The following is a 26,168-nucleotide window of genomic DNA, read 5'->3' as shown; positions in this document are numbered from 1 at the left end:
TGAAGAAAGGTTGTTGTAAGCCTAAGGGGGTGACATTTCCTCTGAAAAGGTCATGTGCATGCCATGCATAACATATCTGTTCATGTTTCAGAGTAGTAGCCGTGTTAGTCTGGATTCGCAAAAAGAAAAGGAGTACTTGTGGCACCTTAGAGACTAACAAATTTATTAGAGCATAAGCTTTCGTGAGCTACAGCTCACTTCATCGGATGCATTTGGTGGAAAAAAAAGAGGAGAGATTTATATACACACACAGAGAACATGAAACAATGGGTTTATCATACACACTGTAAGGAGAGTGATCACTTAAGATAAGCCATCACCAGCAGCAGGGGGGGGAAAGGAGGAAAACCTTTCATGTTGACAAGCAAGGTAGGCTAATTCCAGCAGTTAACAAGAATATCAGAGGAACAGTGGGGGGTGAGGTGGGGGGGAGAAATACCATGGGGAAATAGTTTTACTTTGTGTAATGACTCATCCATTCCCAGTCTCTATTCAAGCCTAAGTTAATTGTATCCAGTTTGCAAATTAATTCCAATTCAGCAGTCTCTCGTTGGAGTCTGTTTTTGAAGCTTTTTTGTTGAAGGATAGCCACTCTTAGGTCTGTAATCGAGTGACCAGAGAGATTGAAGTGTTCTCCAACTGGTTTTTGAATGTTATAATTCTTGACGTCTGATTTGTGTCCATTCATTCTTTTACGTAGAGAGACTGTCCAGTTTGGCCAATGTACATGGCAGAGGGGCATTGCTGGCACATGATGGCATATATCACATTGGTAGATGCGCAGGTGAACGAGCCTCTGATAGTGTGGCTGATGTGATTAGGCCCTATGATGGTATCCCCTGAATAGATATGTGGACAGAGTTGGCAACGGGCTTTGTTGCAAGGATAGGTTCCTGGGTTAGTGGTTCTGTTGTGTGGTGTGTGGTTGCTGGTGAGTATTTGCTTCAGATTGGGGGGCTGTCTGTAAGCAAGGACTGGCCTGTCTCCCAAGATCTGTGAGAGTGATGGGTCGTCCTTCAGGATAGGTTGTAGATCCTTGATGATGCGTTGGAGAGGTTTTAGTTGGGGGCTGAAGGTGATGACTAGTGGCATTCTGTTACTTTCTTTGTTGGGCCTGTCCTGTAGTAGGTGACTTCTGGGTACTCTTCTGGCTCTGTCAATCTGTTTCTTCACTTTAGCAGGTGGGTATTGTAGTTGTAGGAATGCATGATAGAGATCTTGTAGGTGTTTGTCTCTGTCTGAGGGGTTGGAGCAAATGCGGTTATATCGTAGAGCTTGGCTGTAGACAATGGATCGAGTGGTATGATCTGGATGAAAGCTAGAGGCATGTAGGTAGGAATAGCGGTCAGTAGGTTTCCGATATAGGGTGGTGTTTATGTGACCATCGCTTATTAGCACCATAGTGTCCAGGAAGTGGATCTCTTGTGTGGACTGGTCCAGGCTGAGGTTGATGGTGGGATGGAAATTGTTGAAATCATGGTGGAATTCTTCAAGAGCTTCTTTTCCATGGGTCCAGATGATGAAGATGTCACAAGTACTCCATATCTGTTCATGACACTTTACCTTAGAACTAGGCAAGCCAAGCTTTTTACTTGTTGTTTTCCAAGAGTCGATTCTGGGATAGGGCTAGTTTTTTTTGTTAAGTAATTAATTATAATTCCATATTCAACTCTAAATTACTATAAATCCCTTTGGCTCCATAAAAAGAAGATTCAAATGGTCACCTCTTTACAACAGGACTGATCATCAGGGAACAAAATCTGAGAAAGCATCAGCAGAGAATTATATAGATTACAAGACATAAAACAAAATTAAATCTGAATACTATAAGCCTCAGCTCCACAGTGTTAATCATTTGATCAGACAGTGTCAGTTCTGGCTATTCTACAGTGTCACCCAACTTTACAGCTGTTCCACTGACAGTAACAATTTTTGAAATGGCAAAATGGTAACAATAATAATAATGCAGATAAGTTACAATGTATAGAATACCTCAGAGTTAATATTCGCTGTACAACTTAAATGAAAAGGCCTAAAACACGTTGAAAAATAAAGACTCCTTCAGAAAGGAATTAATAATAGAAGCAAATCATACATTTTTAGAATTTTTAATTCCAGTATGTATATCTATGGGGGAGGAAGTACACCATAAACTCAGAATGTAAAAAGTGATATTTGGTTTCAGTTGCCAACAACTTGAAGATAGTTCAACTGTTTGCAAATTCCATTACATAAAAAACATTCCATATTAATTAAAACAGATGGCACTCGGATGGTACTTGTACTTACTCATTACCCCAGTCCAGTCGCACTGTAAGGTGTCTCTTGACCTCTCGCACCTGATCTTGTGTCAAGTGACCTGACAGTAGCTGTCTACGCAGGTCAATGAGTTCATTCATCACATGGCGCAGTTTGTAGAAAAGATCTATCTTATGCTTCTGTAAAAGTACATTTTGGTGATGGGGGGGGGGAAGGGGAGAGAGAGATTAAAAAAATCAAATGAGATTTTCATCAATTTTCCAAGAAAAAAAAAACTCACAAAAGAATCACTCTTTTCCCCATATATGCATCAGTGTCATGATGCTTCCAGAAAATAAATAAAATATAAACTCCTGGTTCCCTTTCCAGGTCGTCACAGTCATTCCATTCCGTTTTTTCTGCAGTTTGTTTTGCTTCAAAAAGTAAAAAAGACTCTAGAACAGCTTCCATTTTAAGTATTATGGCAACAAAAAGGCAATCAACTGTAAACCTTGAAATTGAATTGTATGCTGATTACTGTATTTTAGCAGTACTAGAAAGGTACATGGACCACAAGGCAGAATTAGGTACTGTTTTCTTACCTGAGGCCTAAATCACAGAAAGAGAATGGAAAAAACCATGAATTTATATGTATGTAATTCCATCCTACTCTTGAAAGTGTACCTAACCTTCAAGATGGAGCAATTTAAAACAACCCAATTTAAATCACTTGATTCCCCCCGCAATAATTGATTTAAATCAGGTTCAGTCTTTCTAAAACTAATTTGAAAAATTGCTCTATAGCATCTTTAGATTAAAATTTATAATACACAAAATTATAAATATTGTTTGTTTTTAATGCCACTAGTAGGAGGCTATCTGCAAACACTTAAGTGGGTACATAACTTTAGTTACATGCATCATCCCATTGACTTCAATGGGACTACTTATAAGTAAGCATATGCATCAGGGGATAAAAACTGTATTTTTAGAATTTTTTCTCTTAATGGCATAAAATCTTCATACCAAAATAAATTTTCTTCTTTTTTAATAATTAGAAGTTATTTAGACCTTCAGTACATAAACAAAATTACTGTAAATTCTTTTATGCACATAAACCAAAAAGTTCAAGGATAGGAGTCTAAAGTTAGGCTCTGAAGCCCATATTTGGGCACCTAAGGGTGGGATGCACATAGGGTAAGATTTTTAGAAGTATTCAGCATTGGTCTAACTCTGCTCTGTTTACAGTCAATGGTAAAACTCCCAGGGTGATATCCTGGCCCTACTGAAGTCAATGGAATTTTACCATTAACTTCACTGGGAGCAGAACTCAGTTCATACCAAACATTTTTGAAAGTCCCATCCGTAACTCTTAAGTTACTAAGGTCCAGAATTTAATTGTTGTACCTAGTATAAACTAAAAACACAGGCAAAGGTCCCCAAAACTTATCTATCTCAATCAAAAGAATGAAAAACATTTAGGTCAATACCAACATAGGCAATAGTAAATCACAACAAAATAATTCTTCACAGTGCCTGTAACAAATATAGGCAACAAATATCAATGGGGCCATATCAACAAAGGGACTTAGGTGTCTCAGTCTCAAAGTAAGCACCACTGAGATCCACAAAACCGCCACTCAGCTGCTGCCTGACTGAACTCAACCAACATGTAAATTTTCGGCTGTAAAAGTTCCATAGGCTTCTAAGTTTCTGCCTCTAAACATGTGCACTGCTGCTTCACTGTAGGCATCATTCTAGACACATATCATGTCTCAGCCCCAGTGCAATCCTCAAACCAGGGTAAGAATACAGGAAAAAACACTATTAATCCTTTAAAAAATATTTAGAAGTAGTCTAAAACAAAAGATTTCGATCATTTAATTATATGGGAAGTCTGAAGAGTCTGTCTTATTCCACTGTTAAAATAATGCCATGAAAAAAAGATTTGACACGAGAGGCTACATTTTTTGGCCAAGCTTGTGAACATCTTACTATCCACTTGATAGCACTTTTCTATCAGTCTGTAATGCAGTAACTTTTGAATGCCCTATCTGATAAATTCAAAATTTCAAAGACTGTTCCTGGTATCAGTGGCCAGAATTATATTGATTTTTGGGTAAACCAGAAAACAGGGGACACATGGAATCCCTGCCGTCCGTCCGATTAACACAGCCACAGCTTCAAGCACTCAACAATTGTCTTCAAGGAATAAACTAATGGCACTCATTAAAGACTTTCAACATAACAATACCTTATCTGATCTCTGTTGATTCTCCCAATAGTTTTTCACACGATGACATCCTAAATGACTTTCACCCAGACAAAACATGGTGGGACGCAAACAGCTCCTGGCATGGGGTGGAGAATGAGGAAGAGAGGGATCTGGGGACACAGAACCCTGACATAATGGGGAGAATGGAGGACACTGGTATAGGGTGAGGAGGTAATGTGGGGCACTCAGAACCCCTGGTGGGGGAGAGATTGGGGGACTCTAGTATGGGGCAAAATGGGAATGGGGGACCCTGGAACGGGGGAGAGTTAACAGAACCCCCCGATGGGCAGGGAAATGGGGGGATCCTAATATGGGTGGGGGAAAAGGAGGAATAGACAGCATGGGGGGAAATAGGAACGGTGGTGCCTGGAGGGAGAATGGGGACCCTGGTATGGGAGGAGGTGGGAAATGGGAGGCAAACAGAACCCCTGGCAGTGGGGAGACTGGGAGAATTACAGGGAGTCCCTGAAACAGAAGGGGATGGAAGGATGGCACACAGGGAGCTTGTGGAGAGGAATGGAGGAATGCAAGGAGCCCCTGGCATGGGCAATAAGCTCAGTCCACACGAGCTATGAAGTGTGTAGTCCCGAATAAAATTAATTATAGCTCAAATTACCTAATAAATTTACGTGACTTTTCTCCCAAAGTTTATGCATTACTGAAATTTTAAGTGGTATCATTTTGGCCAAGGGACAATATGCTGTATTTTTTCATGAATAATAAAGAGGTTGAATTCCAACTTTAAGTGCAACACTCAACTCAACATTACCTATGGAACTGTATCTTGTGCATCAATTGACAAAGGTAACTCAAAACTAGCAAATATCATGCAGACTAAAACCATCAAATATAATCAACATATCCCACAAAACAATTATTTAAGTTGACCTATCCATCATTAGTCATTTGAAACAATACATGTCTTAGAGGTACTGAGGCCTGGAAGGTAGCCAGCAGAGAAATATCTATAAATATACTGCAATTAATAAAATTTCTCACTAAACTATAATAATATTAATTATTTTAAAGCACTCAAATTTTACTTGGTACTGACTAATAATCAAAGGAAAAAACATTCGCTTGCCCATGGAGTTTACAATCTAAACACACAAGCCTCAGAAGAATATTTGGAAGATTTAGAGCAGGGGTCTGAAACACGCAGCCTGTGGGCCGCATGCAGCCCGTGGAGTTATTTGCTCCAAGTTCCCTGCCCCCCCGGAATCATTTCCTGCAGCCACCAAGCTCCCCTCACCTGCTGCCCCACATCCCCCTCAGCGCGCCATGTCCCCGCTCCTCTGCCTAACTCCAAGTGTTTCCCGCCGCCAAACAGCTGTTTGGCAGTGATTAGCGCTTTCCAGGAGGCGGGGGGGAGCAGGGAACCGCGCGCTCAGGGGAGGAGGCAGAGAAGAAGCGGGGCAGGGATTTGGGGAAGGGGTTGAAATAGGGGCAGGGAGGGGGCAGAGTTGGGGTGGGGACATGGGGAAGGGGTTGAATGAGGTCGGGGAAGGGGTGGGAAGAGGCAGGGCAGGGGCAGGGCCTCATGGAGTGGGAGCAGGGCCAGGGGCAGAATGGGGGCTTTTGTATCTTTATATGAAAAGGAGTCAGTGATGCGGCCCTCGGGCCAATGTACAAGTCGTCATGCGGCCCTTGTAGTGATTTAAGTTTGAGATCCCTGATTTAGAGGATGATGCTAACTTGAAAATGGATATTGTTTGCTGTGAAGTGTCAGATTTTATGGCTATGAATCAGCAATTATGCACTTCGCATAAGACATTAAAGTGACACTAAGGTGAGATTCTGTGCTGTGCCTCAAAGTGATGCAGCACAGAACTCTCCACTCAGGACGGTGGAGGTATAAGGGATCTATTAGCCACCTTTGGCTTCCTGATTCTGGGCTGTTCTGGAAGCTGGAGAGGACACCAGCATAATTTAAGAATATTGTTGGGGACCTGTCTAAATTACAGCAGCTTCTCCAGTCTGCCCTGCGGGATGCAGAGCTGCCTGGAATGTCCACAGTGCTGCATGGTGCATGCCTGTCCCTGATTTGTCCCTCCTAATCCCAGCCTCACTCCAGCACTCTCCTACACCAGTGCTCACAAGAGGGTCTGCAAGAGGCAGCTTTCTTATCTTTTCCCTTATTTCCCCCTCTCTAAACATGACCAGGACCTTTTAGGGTTACTTTATGCCTTTCCAGTATAGTGTAAAGGGGTCAAAACAGGATTCAGGATCTCACCAAGAATATTCAGGACGACTTTGAATGAAGACACACTTAGAATAGAGAAGATATCCTAAACATACAGTGAAGCATGGAAGGCAGCACAAAAACCAATGGGAAAAAGGAAACAATGGGAGTGACCAATTAAGCTTCATTAGAAGAGTAAAAGCGTAAGGAGGAATGTGATGTTTTGTCCTTATATAGCAGTGCTCAATAATATGTTACTATAATAGAGACACTGACAAAGCTCAATTTTATCAAATGGTATTGACAATTTAAGCCATAAAAATGGAGAAATAAGATGGAATATTTTTATATAACATTTTGGTCTGTTTTTATATTATCAAAGTGATGCTCTAGTTAGCGTTAACTATTTAAAGATTCATAAATGGCACCCAAGGGTGGCCATCCTCACCAGTTAAAATGCATATACATTTGCAAAGTAAACTCTAAAACAAAGATGCAGTTAAAAATACCCCCTTCTGACCTTAAAGTCTATGATTCTAATCCAACCAAGTTGTTAAAATTAGTTCTATGTTCGAACAAAGGACCAAGCCCTGTCCCTTTTTCCTTCACAACTTTTCCAAAATCTAAAAGCTAAATCGCTGCTCTATATTTCAGTCATTTGCCTTACTTGATTACTACATACTGTTTGTAACAGGTCTTTCCTATATTCAATTTGTCTTTCCCTCCAAATTGTCCATATTACCACTGCCAAATCATCTTTCTCACTCACATCTTAAAATACCTCACACACCTCCATCCCTTTCTTTCCGAAATTTTACCACCTTCCTTTTGCACTGTGAACTAAGTTCAAACTTCTTGTCCTTGTTTTTAAGGCACTACTGCAGTGATGGCCAACCTAAGCCTGAGAAGGAGCCAGAATTTACCATGCACATTGCCGAAGAGACGCAGTAATAATCAGCTCTCTCTCCCCCCCGCTCCCAATGCCTCCTGCCCTCCGGCAGTCCTGCCAATCAGCGCCTCCCCATCCCTCCCCGATCAGCTGTTTTGTGGTGTGCAGGAGGCTCTGGGGGGGAGGGATAGGAGCAAGGGCATAGCAGGCTCGGGGAGGGGGCGGGAAGAGGTGGAGTGGGGGCAGGGCCTGTGGCAGAGCCAGGGGTTGAGCAGTGAGCACCCCCCAGCATATTGGAAAGTTGGTGCCTGTAGCCCCAGCCCTGGAATTGGTGCCTATACAAGGAGCCGCATATTAACTTCTGAAGAGCTGCATGTGGCTCCGGAGCCACAAGTTAGCACCCCTGCGCTAGTGCATGCAACCCTGACATAAATCGGCACCCTTGTCTTCCCCCAAACTCTCAGAAAATAATCCATCCTTGATGCCAGCATCAATATCCATTTCATTTTCTCACAAAAGTCTCTGTACTTTCTTTCATCCTCTGCACACCTGGAATGTCTTTCGAAAAATTTTGTGTTTTATTTCTCAATTTTCTACGAAGTCCTTCTTTTAGATTGTGAGCACACCTTCAGTTTGCTGTGTTTCTTGTTAAAAACTTTTAATGTGTAAGAAAGAAAAGAATAATAGTATTTATACTAATAAAGGAAGGTCTGAGCCTTTGTATCTTATATTGCACCCTAAAGATTGTCAACTTGGGCTCTGAAAGATTGAGAAAGCTAGTTCTGGAAAGTTCATGATACCTATCAGAAAGAGCAACCCAGAAGATCATAACTACCCTGACAGAACAGGGGGAGAAAGGTGATCCTTTAGAAAACATATAATTTAAGTCTTTATCAACTGAAAACCTCACCTCAAGCTGTACTCTCAGAAGCAGAAATAGCTAATGTAGAGCTGAGCTGGCATTGATAAACAGTATGACTCATTCAAAAGCTGTTATGTTACATGCTAGCTGAATCTTCTGTGTGCTTTTCAAGAATAATGTATGGTAAGCACATGCACTAAACGAGACTTGAGATTATAAAGGCAATTTATTCTGGGGAGAAGCTGTCTGTTGTCTGCATCAGTGAAGAGACATTGGAAAGATCATTCCGCTCTAATCCAATATTTTAAAAAAGATTCTTAATTTTAACAAATATGTACTAAAATGACATTTTTAATGCTTGGTCTCAGGCCTGAACAAAGACAGTTCAGCTATCTTTAAGTTATGTGAAGATGAAAAAAATCCATACTTTTCATTAACAAAAATTTCAGATATCTGCATTACATAGTTAAAAACAGTTTTACTTTAAAACTTAATTGTCAGCATATTCATAGTACTCAGTTAGAAATGCGATCTTTGCTAAGTTTAAATACACTAGGATTTTGGTTTTGTTTTTTGTTTTTTTAGTAAATTGGGTACTCCAAATTACTGCCTCCATAGATATGCTTTTGGAATTATGTGCTCATCGGCAAGCAACACTGGAACCAGTAAAAGCTTTAGCTAGCTAGGAAATCTGGACAATGACACATAAGCTGCATATTGCAAAGATTTTGAGCCTAATTATTAGTTCCTTTGTTACTGAAATCAGTGCAGGAATGGAAGGGGCAAAAGGGCCTTTAAACCACCTCTGTGCTTCATGTATTCTGGGCTTTCCCAGGGACATGTCCACACCTGAGATTAAGTTAGACTGCTCTAATTAATGCTTGACCAGGCCATGGTCTCCTAGGGGCTCCCAGCCATCTGAGCACAGACAGCTGGAATGCAGTAGCCCTTGGGATACACCTCATCCCCATCTCTGCCAGCCATTTACTGAGAGCCAGAACACAGTTGTTCTGACAGCTTTACATCAGCCAGGAAGCCCCATGTGCTGGGGGTATTTCCATATGTCATTTCCTCTCCTTTTATTATCTCTCCAATGGTGCAGGCCAAAAAAAGCTATTTGGGTCCAGGTCATAAGAGACATTTGGGCCCAAGTGTATAAAAGAGAAGCAAAAGCCTCAGCCCTTTATATTTCCTATTTTGTTCCATCTGTCAGTGGGCCTAGGGTTTGATCCTTTGGTATGTCACCTTGATAATATGTGCTAATTACGGTGAGACCCCTTATAAATTAATGCATTTCGCGTATAGATGCCCAGCGACCAGAAAGTTGTCCTAGAATCCTACAAGGTGTGAAGGGAGGCATCAGTCTTCTCGGCAAAGAGCTTTGTGCCCTCAAATGGGAGGTCTTCCACAACAGACTGTACCTCCTTTGGGAAGCCCGACAGATGGAGCCAAAACACCTGTCACACAACCACAGCTGTAGAAATGGAGCTAGCCACTGTGTCAGCTGCATTGAAGGCACACTGCACCCATGTCTTTGCCACTACCTGGTCCACTGGACAATGAGCTTAAATTGGTCACAATGTGACTCTGGCACCCATTCAATAAAGTCATTCAGTTTTGAATAGTTTATGTAGTCATACTTTGCTGTGAGGGTCTGGTAGCTGGTAATACGGAATGAAAGAGTGGCTGAGGAGTACACTTCTCTTCTGAAAAGGTCCAGGCACTTCCAATCCCTATCACTGGGAGTAGCCCTCGACTGGTGTTTTCAGCCGCAGGAGTTGATGGCATCCACCACAATGGAGTTAGGTGTTCAATGGAAAAAAAGGAATTCAAATTCCTTGGCAGGTATATAGTACGTTTTGTCTGCCTGCTTGCAGGTAGGTGCTACTTACAATTATGTCAGGGCTCACTGTGGGGACTTCCCACTCATTTCTTAGATTATTTATGAAAGAAGTCTGCAGCTTGTTTCTTCGACCCACTGCCCTTAGATGTAGAGGGCTAAGGGGAAGATTCACATCTGCCAGGTGACTCAGGCTTGAGAGCAGCCACCATGAAGATGATCTTCTGTCAAGCTCTCAGTCTGAGGCAGCGATTGCACAGAGTGCTTGTCTGCAATCAGGATGGTCTCATTGAAAGTGAGGTAGTCCTTAAAGCCTGGGCATACCACACTGGATGGAAGGGACCCCAGCAGGGAAAAAAGAGTGGGAAAAGAAATTGAAGTCTTTTTTTTTTAAATTTTCATTTTCAAGGATAAAATTAGAAAACAAAACTATAACTATAACTAGGAGATTAACTATGGATATGTAAATTAAAGCGATATTTTTAATGGACTGTGAATTGCTATGTCTCTTGTTAGGAGTGGTTGAGAAGGAATTGAGGGGGTTAGCCTACTTGCGCTGACTAGCCTCATGGCACAGCATGAGGGGGTTCAGCACATGTGCAGGCCTAACAAACACTGCTACCTAAGTCCTCCGATCAGCAGCGCAGTGACACAAGCACACTTACAGTGGAGCACCCAGAGGGACACTATTCGAAGAAGAAATACCTATTATATCTGGAAGAATAAAATGGTGGTTTTGTTGAATGGAGTAACACAAGGACTTGAAAATATACAGATATAAATTTCCTTTTGGTTATAAAAGCACTATATAGATAGAATTATGAACTTCCAAAAACACAAACCAGTGAGAAATGTCTCACACAAAATAGAGATGACAACTGCAGTTTATTACTTTAAGTAATGAAAAATTAATTTTATACAGTTTCCACTAAAGAGATACCCTAACAAAGCAAAAACAAACATTAAGAAGGGAGCAAATTTTACATCTCATTCTCAGAACGGGTAAGAAATGAAATGAATTCCAGGGCAGATGAATGCCCTAGAGAAGATTTAGTTTTTCATATAGCACACAGCATCTGTTAAGTCATTGCATTCTCTCCCTGGAGAAAGTACACAGGAGAAAGAATGACAGAAATGATTCTGCCAGTATAAAAAAATGTGTACTAAATATACATATTGAGCTACTCTAGCCATTCAGCCAGTACAAAGTGATATAAAAACTATTCCTCCCTTTTTTCCTGTACAAGATACATGCTTTGAATACAAAAAGCCAAAGGAAAAACAGAAAAAAAAACAGAAAAGGCAAAGTAATGGTGTTAATGCTTTTAAAATAACATCACATTTATAAATAATTGGGCCACAAGACAGACAGCCCTCTACAAATTGGCAGAGAGAGGGGAAAGGGCTCAAGGCATCTCCTACAGGGGCCAGCATAGTCCCATTACTTCCACTCATGTGAGAACAAGGGTTGCATGAGTACAATACTACTGGCAGCACTAGACTCCCCCATGGAGGCAAAAGGTATGGGCTTGGGCAGGGCTATGACCCTGTTCCCCAAACTAGAGTACCTGAGTAGGCACACAGCACAGGAACACATTGCTTCCAGCAAAATAGTGTTCCCCAAAGTGAGGGGCGCACCCTCCTCCCCAGAGGTGTGTGAATGACTAGACAGAATGCCTGGACAGACTTCTCAATTGCTCTCCAGTTTCAGATTTCTTGCAAGTCTCTAGCTATTACAATTGTGCAGAAAACCTTGACAATGTGACCCACTTGTAACCAATGAAGTAATGTCTGCCTGAGTTTGAGAGAGCCTGAAATAAAGGTTATTCACCCATAACAGGAGGTTTTTAGAAATGTGTGGTCCCTATGACCCTGTTTGTACTCCACACATGCATATACATGGGCTCTATGCACCTGAGACTGGTGCTTTGTAAGCAAGCAGTGTCTGTTGCTCCATGCCATGCCAGGATAGCTGAGGATGTTGAGGATTCTAACTCAAGCCATGCAGTCGTAAGAAGGAACCGGAGAAGCATCAATCCACACCACCACTTATGCCTTTGGATTAGAGCACAAGGAGAGCATCTGCGGAGACGCGAACGAACAGACACTGCTTGCTGCTATCTCCATCTCCGCATGGAGAGTATGCATGTCCATGTGTGGAATACACATAGGGACCAGCACTAGAAGAAACAATAGTTCTGACAACTCTGAGGTGTGAAATGTCCCATTCTTTGTAATGGGTGATTCTTCAGATGTGAATATTATTAACCATGTTAATGCCCATCAAAGCATGTAAGAAAGGAGAGGAATATTTACACCAGTGTTTCCCAGAGCCAAAAAGTGTGTGGACAAATGAAAAGGGGAAGGGGGACACAGAAGATGTATAAATTAAAAATGTAGGCCTTTCGCAACACATGATGAGACTGTAATGGGGTATATAATTGTTTTCAATTGCCTGAAGGAGGGATCAGCTTTCAAAAGTTTAGGAATCCGTGCTTAAAAGCTGAACAGAAATTGCCCAATCTCTCTTCATCCAGCTCCTCCCACTGTAGACTGTGGTTCAGAGACACAATGTGTTCTCTAGAAATAGCTTTATCCTAATAAGACATAAAATAACTGGTCCCGTTGTTTGCCCATGAGGTTAGCCATGGAAGTGACCTCAAAAGACCCAATCAGCCAGATTTCTTACTCCCTATGCACACCTTACTATGTAGCAGAGGCAATACATTGTGGGGGGGGGGGGGAAGCAGGGTCACATTCCCCCCAGATTTGCTGCTTGGCCTGTGAGCATGCACACACACTGAGCATGCTCAGTAACACTGCTGAAGCTGGCTGCCCTCACTCTGCCCCCCCACCATTGGCAGGCGCGGGTCATCTCTGCTATGTAGTTCTTCAGTGCCAAATGTGGCTGAACTACAAGCATCCTGATGGTCTCCTAAAGACATGTTATCTCATGCTACTTTGTCAAGAAAGATTACTCTACTGAATACCCTTGGAAGCTGGGGTAGAGGGTTCCCTATACTGAAGAAGAAAATAACTGTGAAAGAGATGTTTGCATGACGTTACACCAATGTCCCCATCCAGCTGAGTAGTATGTGAAGATTTTAATTCCATATCAAAGGTTTGTCCATCCTCTGGAAATGGCACTGTTAAGCTTCTGAAACACAGTAATCTTGTGAAATTAAGTTGTTTGTAATATGGTGCAACCAGAGAACAATTACTGTAGATTTCTGGAATTGAATGCAGTGTTCAGCTGTAGGCCACATTTTCAAGATAAAAACAAATATTATTAACAGCATATCCTGCACAGCTGACAAGAGTTCTGACATGATGAATTTTCCCATTCTGTCCCAAGTACATGCAGTCCCAGGCAATGTCCAAAGACTGATCAAGTTCTGAAGAAGACTGTAAACACCCTGTGGCAAGGTCTCTGGTTTCTGCAGCACTTGGGTGGAAGTTATGCAGCAGCTTCAGATAAATTAAAAGACTTGAGATTTTAAGTAACTCTACAAATAAACAGTGGTCAGCACAATAGCCTCTGTTTTATTTATTTTTATATGAGATTCAATTCACTTTATATTGTTCCAATATTTTCAGTTTTCAACATGCCATACTTTTTTGTATTTGTAACACTCAATTGTATCAGAATTTGTCATGGACAAAACTGGAGCTGTATACAGTTGGGTAGAGGACAGAATTGAAGCTTTTGGTGACACATAGGGAGGAGTGGAGACAGTTTGGGACTGTGGGATAAGTAAGTTAGCTGCATATTTCTGTGAAAATGATCAGCAGTGAAATAATAGTTAAGAACCATGACATTAAAATTGTCTTATTCAGGTTTCAGAATTAATCTATTGAGATGAATGGGGCTTTGAAAACTCTCATGCTATTGTTTCAAGTTATTGGTAAACTCACACAAACACTACATTGGTTAAATTAAAACAACATTTTCAATGTTGTCTTCAGAATTATAAGCAAATATATAATTTAAATTAAAGATGAGATTCTGGAGCACAATTCTGCTGCAAGGAGTAATTTCTACTGAAAATTCTACACTATAGATTTGGCTAACACACAGAGCTCCAGATGAAGTATTGTAAGAACAGAAGGGCCTCTTAGTGCTCAGCTACTCCAATCCCCTGTCTCTTTTGTCTGCAGCAGCCAATGCTGTTCTTTAGCAGATTATTTCTCAGCCATTGTCAGTAGGAGAGGTAGATGTTGATGGAGCTGAGAAGATTATGCCCATGTAAGGAAGATAGAAGTTTAATCTCCACCTAAGGGGAGAAGAAAGAGGGGTAGTTGTGGGTGAGGCTCTGTAGGAATAAGAGAATTTATGGTGACAGCCCAGAAGCTACGGAGTACAGCAAAGACTGGGGAGTCATGAAAGTGGAGTAAAGAAGGAGAGCTGTACTGGAGGAGGGAAATCTGGAAGAGTTGAGGTAGTTCTGAAAAGAGGGACTGAAGACAGTAATGTGAGGGATGAAATAATCAATGTGGGGTTTTTTTAAATAAATCAGGAATCTGGGGATTGCTAGGGTCCATTCAACAGAGGGGTTTGCACACATTTTGGTGAATTTCAGTTAATTTTCTCTGCCTTTTTCTGTTAACTTTCTAAGAAGAAACCCCTAAAATTCACTACCATGCTAGCAGTATCTGGATTCCCCACACCCCACCCTATTTGAAGAGAAAATTGCTTGCATTACCAAACATGATCCTGAACACCATCTTTTCTGACAAACTATCAAAGTTCATTAGTCATTAAAATGGGGAAACTTTAGTCAAAAGAGTAATCTCATAATAAAAATAAAATGTTTTTTCTTGATAAATCAAACATGCTAATCAGCCCTCTTCAAATCAGTCAGATATTATTTGTAACTATTCATTATGTTTTTAGTTGTCTCTCATGTAACTTATTATAGCTTTCACTTCAGGCCACTCTGTCATGTCATGGGCTGCCAGGCAACAGAAGTCTTGTCAGTTTGTCTACAGTGATCTACACTGCACTTGCATGAACAAATTCTGTAAATCTCTCTTGTACCTAGGATATTTTAGTAAACATATACACAAAATTTTTATAATAGTAATAATAATAAAAGATGGCTAAGGGCTAATTGTATCTGGTCAGACTTGATATCATGTGTTGCTGAATCTCATATCACATGCAGCACAAGTCTATTGTCCACCAAATCTTGTTGTCATGTTTTATGTTCCAGATACAGACCATTTCCTAGGCTTCTATGGCATCATCTATTACTACTGACAACACACAGCATCAGCACTGCTAAGACTATCTTAAGTGCAGTGATATTCAGAAAAGTTACATTGTGAGGTTCCATCTTAATTCTCTCTCAGTGATTCTATAAAAAATTTGTGGAGTTTACAAATCAAAAGACGATTTTTCTAACAGACAGTTCTTTAAAAACTCAGCCTTGGTTTCCAAAATCACAATGAGCATTTTCTGCCTCTTACTCAAGCACTCATAATAAAGATTCAAAAATTAGAATTTGGCTGCCAATTGTGTTTATGCATGAAACATCTCACTTTTCCATATCTAGCTTTGCAATGCTACAGAGAGTCTATACTTGTTTTTTGTCACTAAGATACACAGATATTGTATGTCATGAAGACACATAGGAAGCAAGTGTATTGTGGAAGGTGACATGTTAATAGTTACTTCTTATCATCATAACTATATTTAAAGGAACTGTAAAGAAAACATCTTTGCATTTCTATACTGCAATCTGAAAAATTCTACTGACACTTGTCTAGGGTATAATTTTTTTAAAAGGTGAGTTAAATATAATTTTTTTCTTATCCTAATTATTATAAGAATGGATTATTAGATTTTGTCCCTAGGCTAATAAACTTTCTGATGTCTAAATATGGATTTAGGTGTCTAACTTTCCACATTAAAGTCTGAAAAATGATAATGTGAGTGCAAGATAGTAACAGAACTGGGAACAGAATACAGACTTCATGCCTCCATGTTCTCAGTTTTAACCACTGAACAAATCCTCTCTCAATAAAACTCAATTGGAATATAGAGTGTTGTGCCTTATTTATGGTTTAAAACTTATTGCAAGTCTCTAATGTTATAAATGCAACTGAAACCCTTAAGCACGACAAAAGATATTTAAAAATCTTTATATATAATACTGTGTCTGACTGTTCAACCAACTTCCAAGTAGTAATGTTACCATGAGGCTTCCTGCCATCAACAGAGAATTAATCTCAGATTATGCACAGTAGAACTAAACAATTAAAAGAATATGTTTTAATGCAGAAAGACAAAACATTCTTATAAAGAACAAAGAAGGGTAAATTACTAGCATGTAATTTGGCAATTCTGAATATATCATTTGACTAGATCCCTGCTCTTGGGTTCTGTGCTCTTGTGAACACCTTTAGTTATAGAAGACATAACTTGGGGTATCAGAAGCTGAGTCTCAGGCTCAGAACTAGGTGCTCAGATATTACTGGGAAAATTGTTATTTATGTTCTCATAGTGTATCCAACATACTAGATTTTGTCCATAAACACTGCCCCAAGAGTTTATGATCTAAAAAGAAACAAGCTACATGCAAAGCAAGGAAGAAGGATAAAAGAGATAAAATCTATTGTACAAATTGTTTAAATAAGTAACAATTATCTGCAACTGCCTCTCTAGCTGGCCATTAGGAGTTAATTAATTTCTCTGAGGCATCACAATAGAAGTGGGCCTTGAAGAGGAATTTGATGTAGTAAAAGTTAAAAGGCTCTACAAATCAATTCAGGGAGGTTGTTCCAGGGTTAAGGGAAGGAGCGTAAGGAAGTATAAATCTGATTGGGAGAGAAGCAGACAAATAGGAGATTAAAGGTGGTGTTCTTAGTGAAGCAGAGGGGATGGAGGGAAAGAGAAGAGCAGATAAGTAGGAAATGGCACAGGTGTGACAGATCTTGAGGTATGTGTTACAAAGACACATCAAGTGCCCGTGCCTCAGTTTCCCCAGAATATTTCACCTCAATTCCTGAAAAGCAGGATGCAAAGAGTCCCCAAATTCTAAATGTAATTTTCAAAGAGGGATATGACCAGATGAACACCAAAAAGGAGTCACTGAAATTCTTTCACTTCCAAACTCTAAGAGTAAGACAGACAGGTAAGCAGGAATCTAGTCAAATAATTTTGAGAGTAACCAAACCATAGGTAAATCATTTTCTTTTTTTTTAAAAGACCTCATATTGTCTTGATTCCTACTCCTGGAGATAAATAAGCCCAGGGAGGTCTCCACAAAAATGCACTTTCCAAATACAGAGTGCTAAAGAAGCTATTTTGTATACTCAGAAGAATCTATTAGACTTCACAAAAGGAAGGTGAACAAGTTCTTTGGTGACCTGTCTACCATTTTGAGGGGCAAAATTTCAGAAGATCCATCAAGGGGAAAAAGGTAGTAACAATGATGTAAAATATATAGATATGGATTTAAAATGGATTGTAAAGTAAGGGCTGAAGGCTCCATAGAAATTACAGAGGCTAATATGTAAAGTATCAAAAAAAACGTATACCCTTTCCCCCCAGTCCTTTATATGCTATCTAAATTGATGTTATGCTCTCTGTCTTACTATGCTTATTTACGGTCTTGGGTTAGCATTTTGACACCACAGTTTGTGATACTGACCAATATTGTCTCATTGTATTCCCCGATCAGTCTGTCTGTCTATACCCATCTGTTCTCTCTTGTCTCATACTTAAATTATGAGATTTTTGGGGCAGAGACTGTCTTTTTGTTCTGTATTTGTACAGTGCCTACCACAATGGAGTCCCGGTCCACGACTGGGGCTCCTAAGTTCTATGACAGAGGTCTCAAACTCCCAGCCCATGGGCCATTTGCAACCTGAGAACCTCCCCAATGTGGCCCACAGGCCTCCAGCAATTTTGGATCCAGGTCTCTCCCTTCGCCCAGCCTGCCACCCCCGGGCGCTCCCCACAATGGCCCAGGGCTCACTCACCATCCGCAGTGAAGAAGAACTGAGCAGCTTCTGCCTGCTCGCTCCACATGGCTGCTGGGCCCTCGCTGTGGCCCCAGGGCAGGGCAGGGCAGGCAGGGCAGGGCTGGGCCTCCACACGCTGCCCCTACCCCGAGCACCCCTGCAACCAATGGGAAGCTGTGGGGCAGCAGCACGTGGAGGCCCCTGGCCTGCTCCACCCTGGAGCCCCAGGTAAGCACCACACACTCCCCAACCCCTTCCCAGAGCCTACACCCCCACCCTTTCCCCACACACACCCAGCCCCCAATCTCCCACCCAGAACCTGCACCCCTCCCCCTTCCCACACACACCCCCAGCCCCCAAACACCCTCGCAGAGCCTGCACCCACTCCCCCTTCCTTTTGGGGGGCGGGTTCTGGCAGCATGAGTGCATTGGTCCACTGGGAGGATTTGAGGACTGGCACTGGCCCTAAGGTAAATTGAGTTTGACACCCCTGTTATATGATATACAAATAAATAAATAAATAAATAAATAGATAGATAGATAGATAGATAGATAGAAGTTTGTAAAGAGCCTAGGACACATGGGTCAAGATTTTCAGCCGATGTAAATCAGCAAGGTCTACTGAAATTAATGGTCCTATATAATGGCCTTGCATCCAACAATTTTAAAAGAACTGGATAAGGAGCTCTCTGGACAATTAATGTTGATTTTCAATAAGTTTTCAAACACTGAAGAAGTTTCTGAAGACTGGAAGAAAGCTAACATGACAATTTTTAAAAAGGGTAAACAAGATGACCTGGGTATATGGAGGTTACTTACCTGTAACTAGAGTTCCTTTGACATGTGTGGTCCTTACCTGTATTCCACAAGGAAATATACATGTGCACCATGTGCCTGCTACAGACATTTTTTAGTAAGACCTTTGGTCTGCTCATGTGCAATTTTTCTCCTTGTGCTCTAAACCGAGGACATAAAAGGCAGTGCGGAACACTTCTCTGGTTCCTTTTTTTATTGCAAATCTAATCATAATCCACACCAGAGGGGATGGAGGAGGGGTAATGGAATACAGATATGGACTGCACATCTTGAAGGACATTCAGTTACACGTGAGTAACCTCTGTTTCTTCTTCGAGTGATGGTCCCTATCTATATTCCACATTTGGAAGATTAGTAAGCAAAGTCAAACAGTAGGCGGGTATGAGGATGCAGATACCATAGATGTCTGTAGTACTGCCATTTCCACAGCTGTACCTACAGTAGAAGTCTGGACCAATGTGTAATGTCATGTTGTGTCAGTCTATAACATTGGAGAGGGCGCTGTAATCCCCATATTCCTCATTTATATATAATTGTGATCTTGCATATAAAGCATGCCGTGTTAAGTATCAGGGGAAAGGTTATGATCTGCTAAAAGTCACTATTCTAGCTAAATATGTATATCATTAGTGCATATGAAGTTATGAGATTGTATTGTATGGTTATCACTAAAACATACTCTAAGTTGGGGATTCTGCCAGATATTAGCTCACCAGAAGCCACAGCAAGGAAAGTAACCAATGTCCAGGCGGGGTGTGAAACAACCCGTCAACAACCATTGTCCAGCAAGAGAGCTACAATTCAATGACTCACCTGCATAAGTCCACACATGGGGAATTGCTGTACCTTGCCTCGGGACTCAGCAATGCCCACCAGACATGCCTGGATTTGTTTTCTCCAAGCACATGGACTAAGGGTATACAGGAGAACACAAGGGGCCCACTGCTTGGCCTTTCTCCTGCCCCCACCTATGCCGCAAGCAACAAAGACTGAAAACTCGAACAGAGAAGACTGGCCCAGGTTTAAGAGACAAACCTGTATATTAAGGATTGCAATATCCAGTGGAGGGAGAAAAACTGCTTAATTTAGATGTTGCCCAGTCTAACAGGGATGAGAGTTTAGACTGCATGCTTATATTTTATTTTGGTAACTAACTCTGACTTTTTGCCTATCACTTATAAATCACTTAACATCTATCTTTTGTAGTCAATATATTTGTTTAACTGTTTATCTTTACCAGTGAGTTTGCCTGAAGTGTCTGGTGAATCTGCTCAAGTTTGCAAAGGCTGGCGTACATCCACTTTCCATTGTAAACCACTTAATAAATTCACACTGCTCATCTTGAGCAGTGCAAGACGGTATATTTCTGAGATACAAGACTGGGACGGGGGGGGCATTTGGCTGGTGTCTTACTCTGATTCATGAGTGGCTCTGGGAACATTCATGCTATCTAGCTGGGTGTAGGGCTCCACATGTGGTTGTGCTGAGTGATAACAGCACCTGGAGAGGTTTGCTGCTTGTCACTAGCAAACCATTGTGAGAGACATCACAGGCTGAAGAGTTAAGGGGGCACAGTTGTCCCACAGTCCCACGCTGCACCCCGGGGATCCCATTAAACATGTAAAGGTGTGTATAGACCTCCAGAAAGCGGCCCTTCATAATCCTAAGTAGGGTACATCCGGCAGAGATGGTTCAGAGGTCACTTGTGCTGTGGTGGAATGGGTTCTCACCTCATCTGGGTCAGGAATTTGAGTTAGTTGGTAACAAAAGATGATGTAGAGCAAGATCCACTTAGAGTGTCTCCTTGATTGCTCTGCTAGGGTGATAAAAAGTCTAGGTGTTTTCCTAATTCTTTTGTTCTCGGTAGGTAAAACACCAGTCCCTGCCAAACGTCTAGAGAGCGAAACCTTTTCTCCTCATCAGAGGCACAAGGTTTTGGAAAAAATACTGGCAAATGGATGATTTGATAACTGAAGTCTCCAGATCACAGGCCCTGGTTCTAATAGGGGACTTCAATCATCCTGACATCTGCTGGGAGAGCAATACAGCAGTGCACAGACAATCCAGAAAGTTTTTGGACAGTGATGGGGACAACTTCCTGGTATAAGTGCTGGAGGAACCGACTAGGGGCCGTGTTCCTCTTGACCTGCTGCTTACGAACAAGGAAGAATTGGTAGGGGAAATAGAAGTGGGTGGCAACCTAGACAGCAGTGACCATGAGACGGTTGAGCTCAGGATCCTGAAAAAAGGAAGAAAGGAGAGGAGGAAAATAAGGATCTTGGACTTCAGAAAAGCAGACAGACTCCCTTAGAGAATTGATAGGCAGGATCCCCTGGGAGGCTAATATGCAAGGGAAAGGAGTCCAGGAGAGCTGGGTGTATTTTAAAGAAGCTTTATTAAGGGTGCAGGAACAAACCATCCCGAAGTGCAAAAGAACAGCAAATATGGCAGGTGACCAGCTTATCTTAACAGCAAAATCTTCGGTGAGCTTAAACTCAAAAAGGAAGCTTACAAGAAGTGGAAATTTGGACAGATGGATATGGAGGAGTATAAAAATATTGCTAGAGCATGCAGGGATGTAATCAGGAAGGCCAAGGTACAACTGGAGTTGCAGCTAGCAAGCAATGTGAAGGATAAAAAGAAGGGTTTCTACAGGTATGTTAGCAACAAGAAGGTGGTCAGGGAAAGTTTGGGACCCTTACTGAATGGGGGAGGCAACACAGTGACAGAAGATGTGGAAAAAGCTGAAGTACTCAATGCTTTTTTTGCCTCGGTCTTCACAGACAAGGGCAGCTCCCAGACTACTGCACTGGGCAACACAGCATGGGGAGTAGGTGAGCAGCCCTCAGTGGTGAAACAGATTAAGGACTATTTATAAAAGCTGGACATGCACAAGCCCATGTGTCCAGATTTAATGCATCCAAGGGTGCTGAGGGAGTTGGCTGATGTGATTGCAGAGCCATTGGCCATTATCTTTGAACATTTGTGGTGATCGGGGGAGGTCCCGGACAATTGGAAAAAGGCAAATATAGTGCCCATATTTTAAAAAGGGGAAAAAGGAGAACCCATGGAACTACAGACCAGTCAGCCTCACTACAGTCCCCGGCAAAATCATGGAGAAGGTCCTCAAGCTATCCATTTTGAAGCACTTGGAGGAGAGAAGGGTGATCAGGAACAGTCAACACGGATTCACCAAGGGAAAGTCATGCCTGACCAACCTGATTGCCTTTTATGATGAAATAACTGGCTCTGTGGATATGGGGACAGCATTGGATGTGATATATCTTGACTTTAGCAAATCTTTTGATACTGTCTCCCACAGTATTCTTGCCAGCAAATTAAAGAAGTATAGATTGGATGAATGGACTATAAGGTGGATAGAAAGCTGGCTAGCTTATCGGGCTCAATGTGTAGTGATCAATGGCTCGAGGTCTAGTTGGCAGCTGGTATCAAGCGGAGTGCCCCAGGGGTCAGTCCTGGGGCTGGTTTTGTTCCACATCTTTATTAATGTTCTGGATGATGGGATTAATTGCACCGTCAGCAAGTTTGCACATGACACTAAGCTGGAGGGAGAGGCAGATATGCTGAAGGGTAAGGAAAGGGTCCAGAGGGACCTAGACAAATTGGAGGACTGGGCCATAAGAAATCTGATGAGGTTCAACAAGGATAAGTGCAGAGATCTGCACTTAGGAAGGAAGAATCTCATGCATCGCTACAGGCTGGGGACCAACTGGCTAAGTAGCAGTTCTGCAGAAAAGGACCTGGGGATTACAGTGGATGAGAAGCTGGATATGAGTCAGCAGTGTGCCCTTGTTGCCAAGACGGCCAATGGCACATTGGGCTGTATTAGTAGGAGCATTTCCAGCAGATCAAGGGAAGTGATTATTCCCCTCTATTCAGCACTGGTGAGGCCACACCTGGAGTACTGCATCCAGTTTTGGTCCCCCCACTACAGCAGGGATGTGGACAGACTGGAGAGAGTCCAGCGGAGGGCAACAAAATAATTAGGAGGCTGGGGCATATGACTTACGAGGAGAGGCTGAGGGACCTAGAGTTATTTTGTCTGCAGAAGGGAGGAGTGAAGGGGGATTTGATAGCAGTACCTGAAGGGGGGTTCCAAAGAGGATGGAGCTAGGCTGTTCTCAGTGGTGGCAGATGACAGAACAAAAAGCAACGATCCCAAGTTGTAGTGGGGGAGGTCTAGGTTGGATATTAGGAAACACTATTTCACTAGGAGGGTGGTGAAGCACTGGAATGGGTTACCTAGGGAGGTGGTGGAATCTCCTTCCTTAGAGGTTTTTAAGGCCCAGTTTGACAAAGCCTTGGCTGGGATAATTTAATTGGTCCTGCTTTGAGTAAAGGATTGGACTAGATGACCACCTCATGTCTTTTATAATTCTAATATTCTATGATTCGATGTGAAACTCCGAATATAATAGGGATGAATTTTGGATGGAGTCGTTTCTCTTTATGAAAAATGCTATATGGTGGATCTGTCATGAATGTTCTCATCTTGCTCACCCTCCTGGACGATGTGATTAGGAAGGCAACTTGAATCAAGAGATGGGACCTAGAACAGATGGCTAATGGTTCAAATGCAGGTTTGGTAAGAAGGAAAAAGATGAGATTGAGATCTATGGGACAGGCGAATGTCTATGGGAAAGTATCTTTCATGAAAAGAGCCACAAACCATGTTATGTCTCCTAGATAGGGGATTATAGATGTTAATGTGTCCATGCAGAGTTTTAATTTCCAGAGGAATAGTTGACATAGATCAAGAATCAGTCTCTATCCCTCTTTCTTTTGGGGGACCAAGAAACCTGGGCAATAAAATCCCTTCCCTTTATGCTGGGATGGCACCGATTCTATGTCCCCTTTCTGAAGGAGAGAATTTACCTCTTGACAAAAAGAATGAGGAGTCCTTGCGGCACCTTAGAGATTAACAAATTTATTTGGGCATAATCTTTCGTGGGCTAAAACCCACTTCATCAGATGCATGCAGTGGAAAATACAGTAGGAAGATATATACACACACACACACACGCACACACACACATGAAAAAATGGGTATTGCCATACCAACTCTAACTAGACTAATCAGTTAAGGTGGGCTATTATCAGCAGGAGAAAAAAACCTTTTGTAGTGATCATCATGATGGCCCGTTTCAAACAGTTGACAAGAAGGTGCGAGTAACAGTAGGGGAAAAATTAGCATGGACCAGTCCACACAAGAGATCCACTTCCTGGACACTAAGTGCTAATAAGCGATGGTCACATAACCACCACCCTATACCGGAAACCTACTGACCGCAATACTTATGTACATGCCTCCAGCTTTCATTCAGACCACACCACATGATCCATTGTCTACAGCCAAGCTCTAAGATACAACCGAATTTGCTCCAATCCCTCAGACAGAGAGAAACACCTACAAGATCTCTATCAAGCATTCTTAAAACTACAATAACCATCTGGTGAAGCGAAGAAACAGATTGACAGAGCCAGGGGGATACCCAGAAGTCACCTACTACAGGACAGGCCCAACAAAGAAAGTAACAGAACACCACTAGCTGTCACCTTCAGCCCCCAACTAAAACCTCTCCAGCTCATCGTCAAGGACCTACAACCTATCCTGAAGGATGATCCCTCGCTCTCATAGATTTTGGGAGACAAGCCAGTCTTGCTTACAGACAGCCCCCCAATCTGAAGCAAATACTCACCAGCAACCACACACCACACAACAAAAAACACTAACCCAGGAACCTATCCTTGCAACAAAGCCCGTTGCCAACTTTGTCCACATATCTATTCAAGGGACACCATCGTAGAATCTAATCACATCAGCCACATCATCAGGGGCTTATTCACCTGCACATCTACTAATGTGATATACGCCATCATGTGCTAGCAATGCCCCTCTGCCATGTACATTGTCCAAACTGGACATTCTTTACCAAAAGAATAAATGGACACAAATCAGACGTCAAGAATTATAACATTCAAAAACCAGTCGGAGAACACTTCAACCTCCCTGGACACTCAGTTACAGACCAAAAAATTGCAATTCTTGAACAAAAAAACCTTCAAAAACAGACTCCAATGAGAAACTGCAGAACTGGAATTAATTTGCAAACTGGATACCATTAAATTAGGCTTGAATAAAGACTGGGAGTGGATGAGTCATTACACAAACTAAAAATTATTTCCCCATACTAATTTTTCCCCTAATGTTACTCACACCTTCTTGTCAACTGTTTGAAATGGGCCATCCTGATTATCACTACAAATTGTTTGGGTTTTTTTCTCCTGCTGACAATATCCCACCTTAATTGATTAGTCTCGTTAGAGTTGGTATGGCAACACCCATTGTTTTATGTTCTCCGTATTGTGACAGGATTGGGCAGGATGGCTACAGAAGAGTAATAGAAGGCAGATATATAAGCCCCAGGCTAAGTAGGTCCCTTTTCCATGGGTAAGGTAACAGGGAAGGTTCCAGATCAATCAGAAACCTTCTGGAGACAATTAAGACAGACAGGCTGATGAGAACACCTGCAGCCAATCAAAGAGCTGCCAGAATCAATTAAGGCAGGCTAATCAGGGCACCTGGGTTTTAAAAAGGAGCTCACTTCAGTTTGTGGTATGCGTGTGAGGAGCTGGGAGCAAGAGGCGCTAGGAGCTGAGAGTGAGAACGCGGACTGCTGGAGGACTGAGGTGTACAAGCATTATCAGACACCAGGAGGAAGATCCTATGGTGAGGATAAAGGTGGTGTTGGGAGGAGGCCATGGGGAAGTAGCCCAGGGAGTTGTAGCTGTCACACAGCTGTTCCAGGAGGCACTCTAGACAGCTGCATTCCACAGGGCCCTGGGCTGGAACCCGGAGTAGAGGGCGGGCCCAGGTTCCCCCCAAATCCTCCCAACTCCTGGTCAGACACAGGAGGAGTCGACCTGGACTGTGAATTCAGAAAAACGGCCAATCTGAGAGCTGCTGTGAAGCTGCAAGGTGAGCAAATCTGCCAATAAGTGCAAGACCCACCAAGGTAGAGCAGGAACTTTGTCACAACTGGTGTCGGAAGTGGGATCTGGTGTCCACAAAGCAGC

At 42.1% G+C, this 26,168-nt stretch overlaps 1 protein-coding gene across 1 annotated transcript in view; it reads right to left on the bottom strand.

The window, feature by feature from the left end:
- The window catches only part of DOCK3 (dedicator of cytokinesis 3), a 603,029-nt gene that overhangs the window by 335,625 nt on the left and 241,236 nt on the right, over positions 1-26,168 (bottom strand). The window contains 1 exon segment of the mRNA XM_043518507.1: positions 2,290-2,438. Coding sequence (XP_043374442.1) covers positions 2,290-2,438 — 149 coding nt within the window.

The sequence above is a fragment of the Dermochelys coriacea genome, chromosome 7, assembly GCF_009764565.3.
Source record: "Dermochelys coriacea isolate rDerCor1 chromosome 7, rDerCor1.pri.v4, whole genome shotgun sequence".
Classification (NCBI taxonomy): domain Eukaryota; kingdom Metazoa; phylum Chordata; order Testudines; family Dermochelyidae; genus Dermochelys; species Dermochelys coriacea.
Note: the sequence above shows the minus strand (reverse complement) of the source record. Positions and strands in the feature narration are given on the sequence as shown.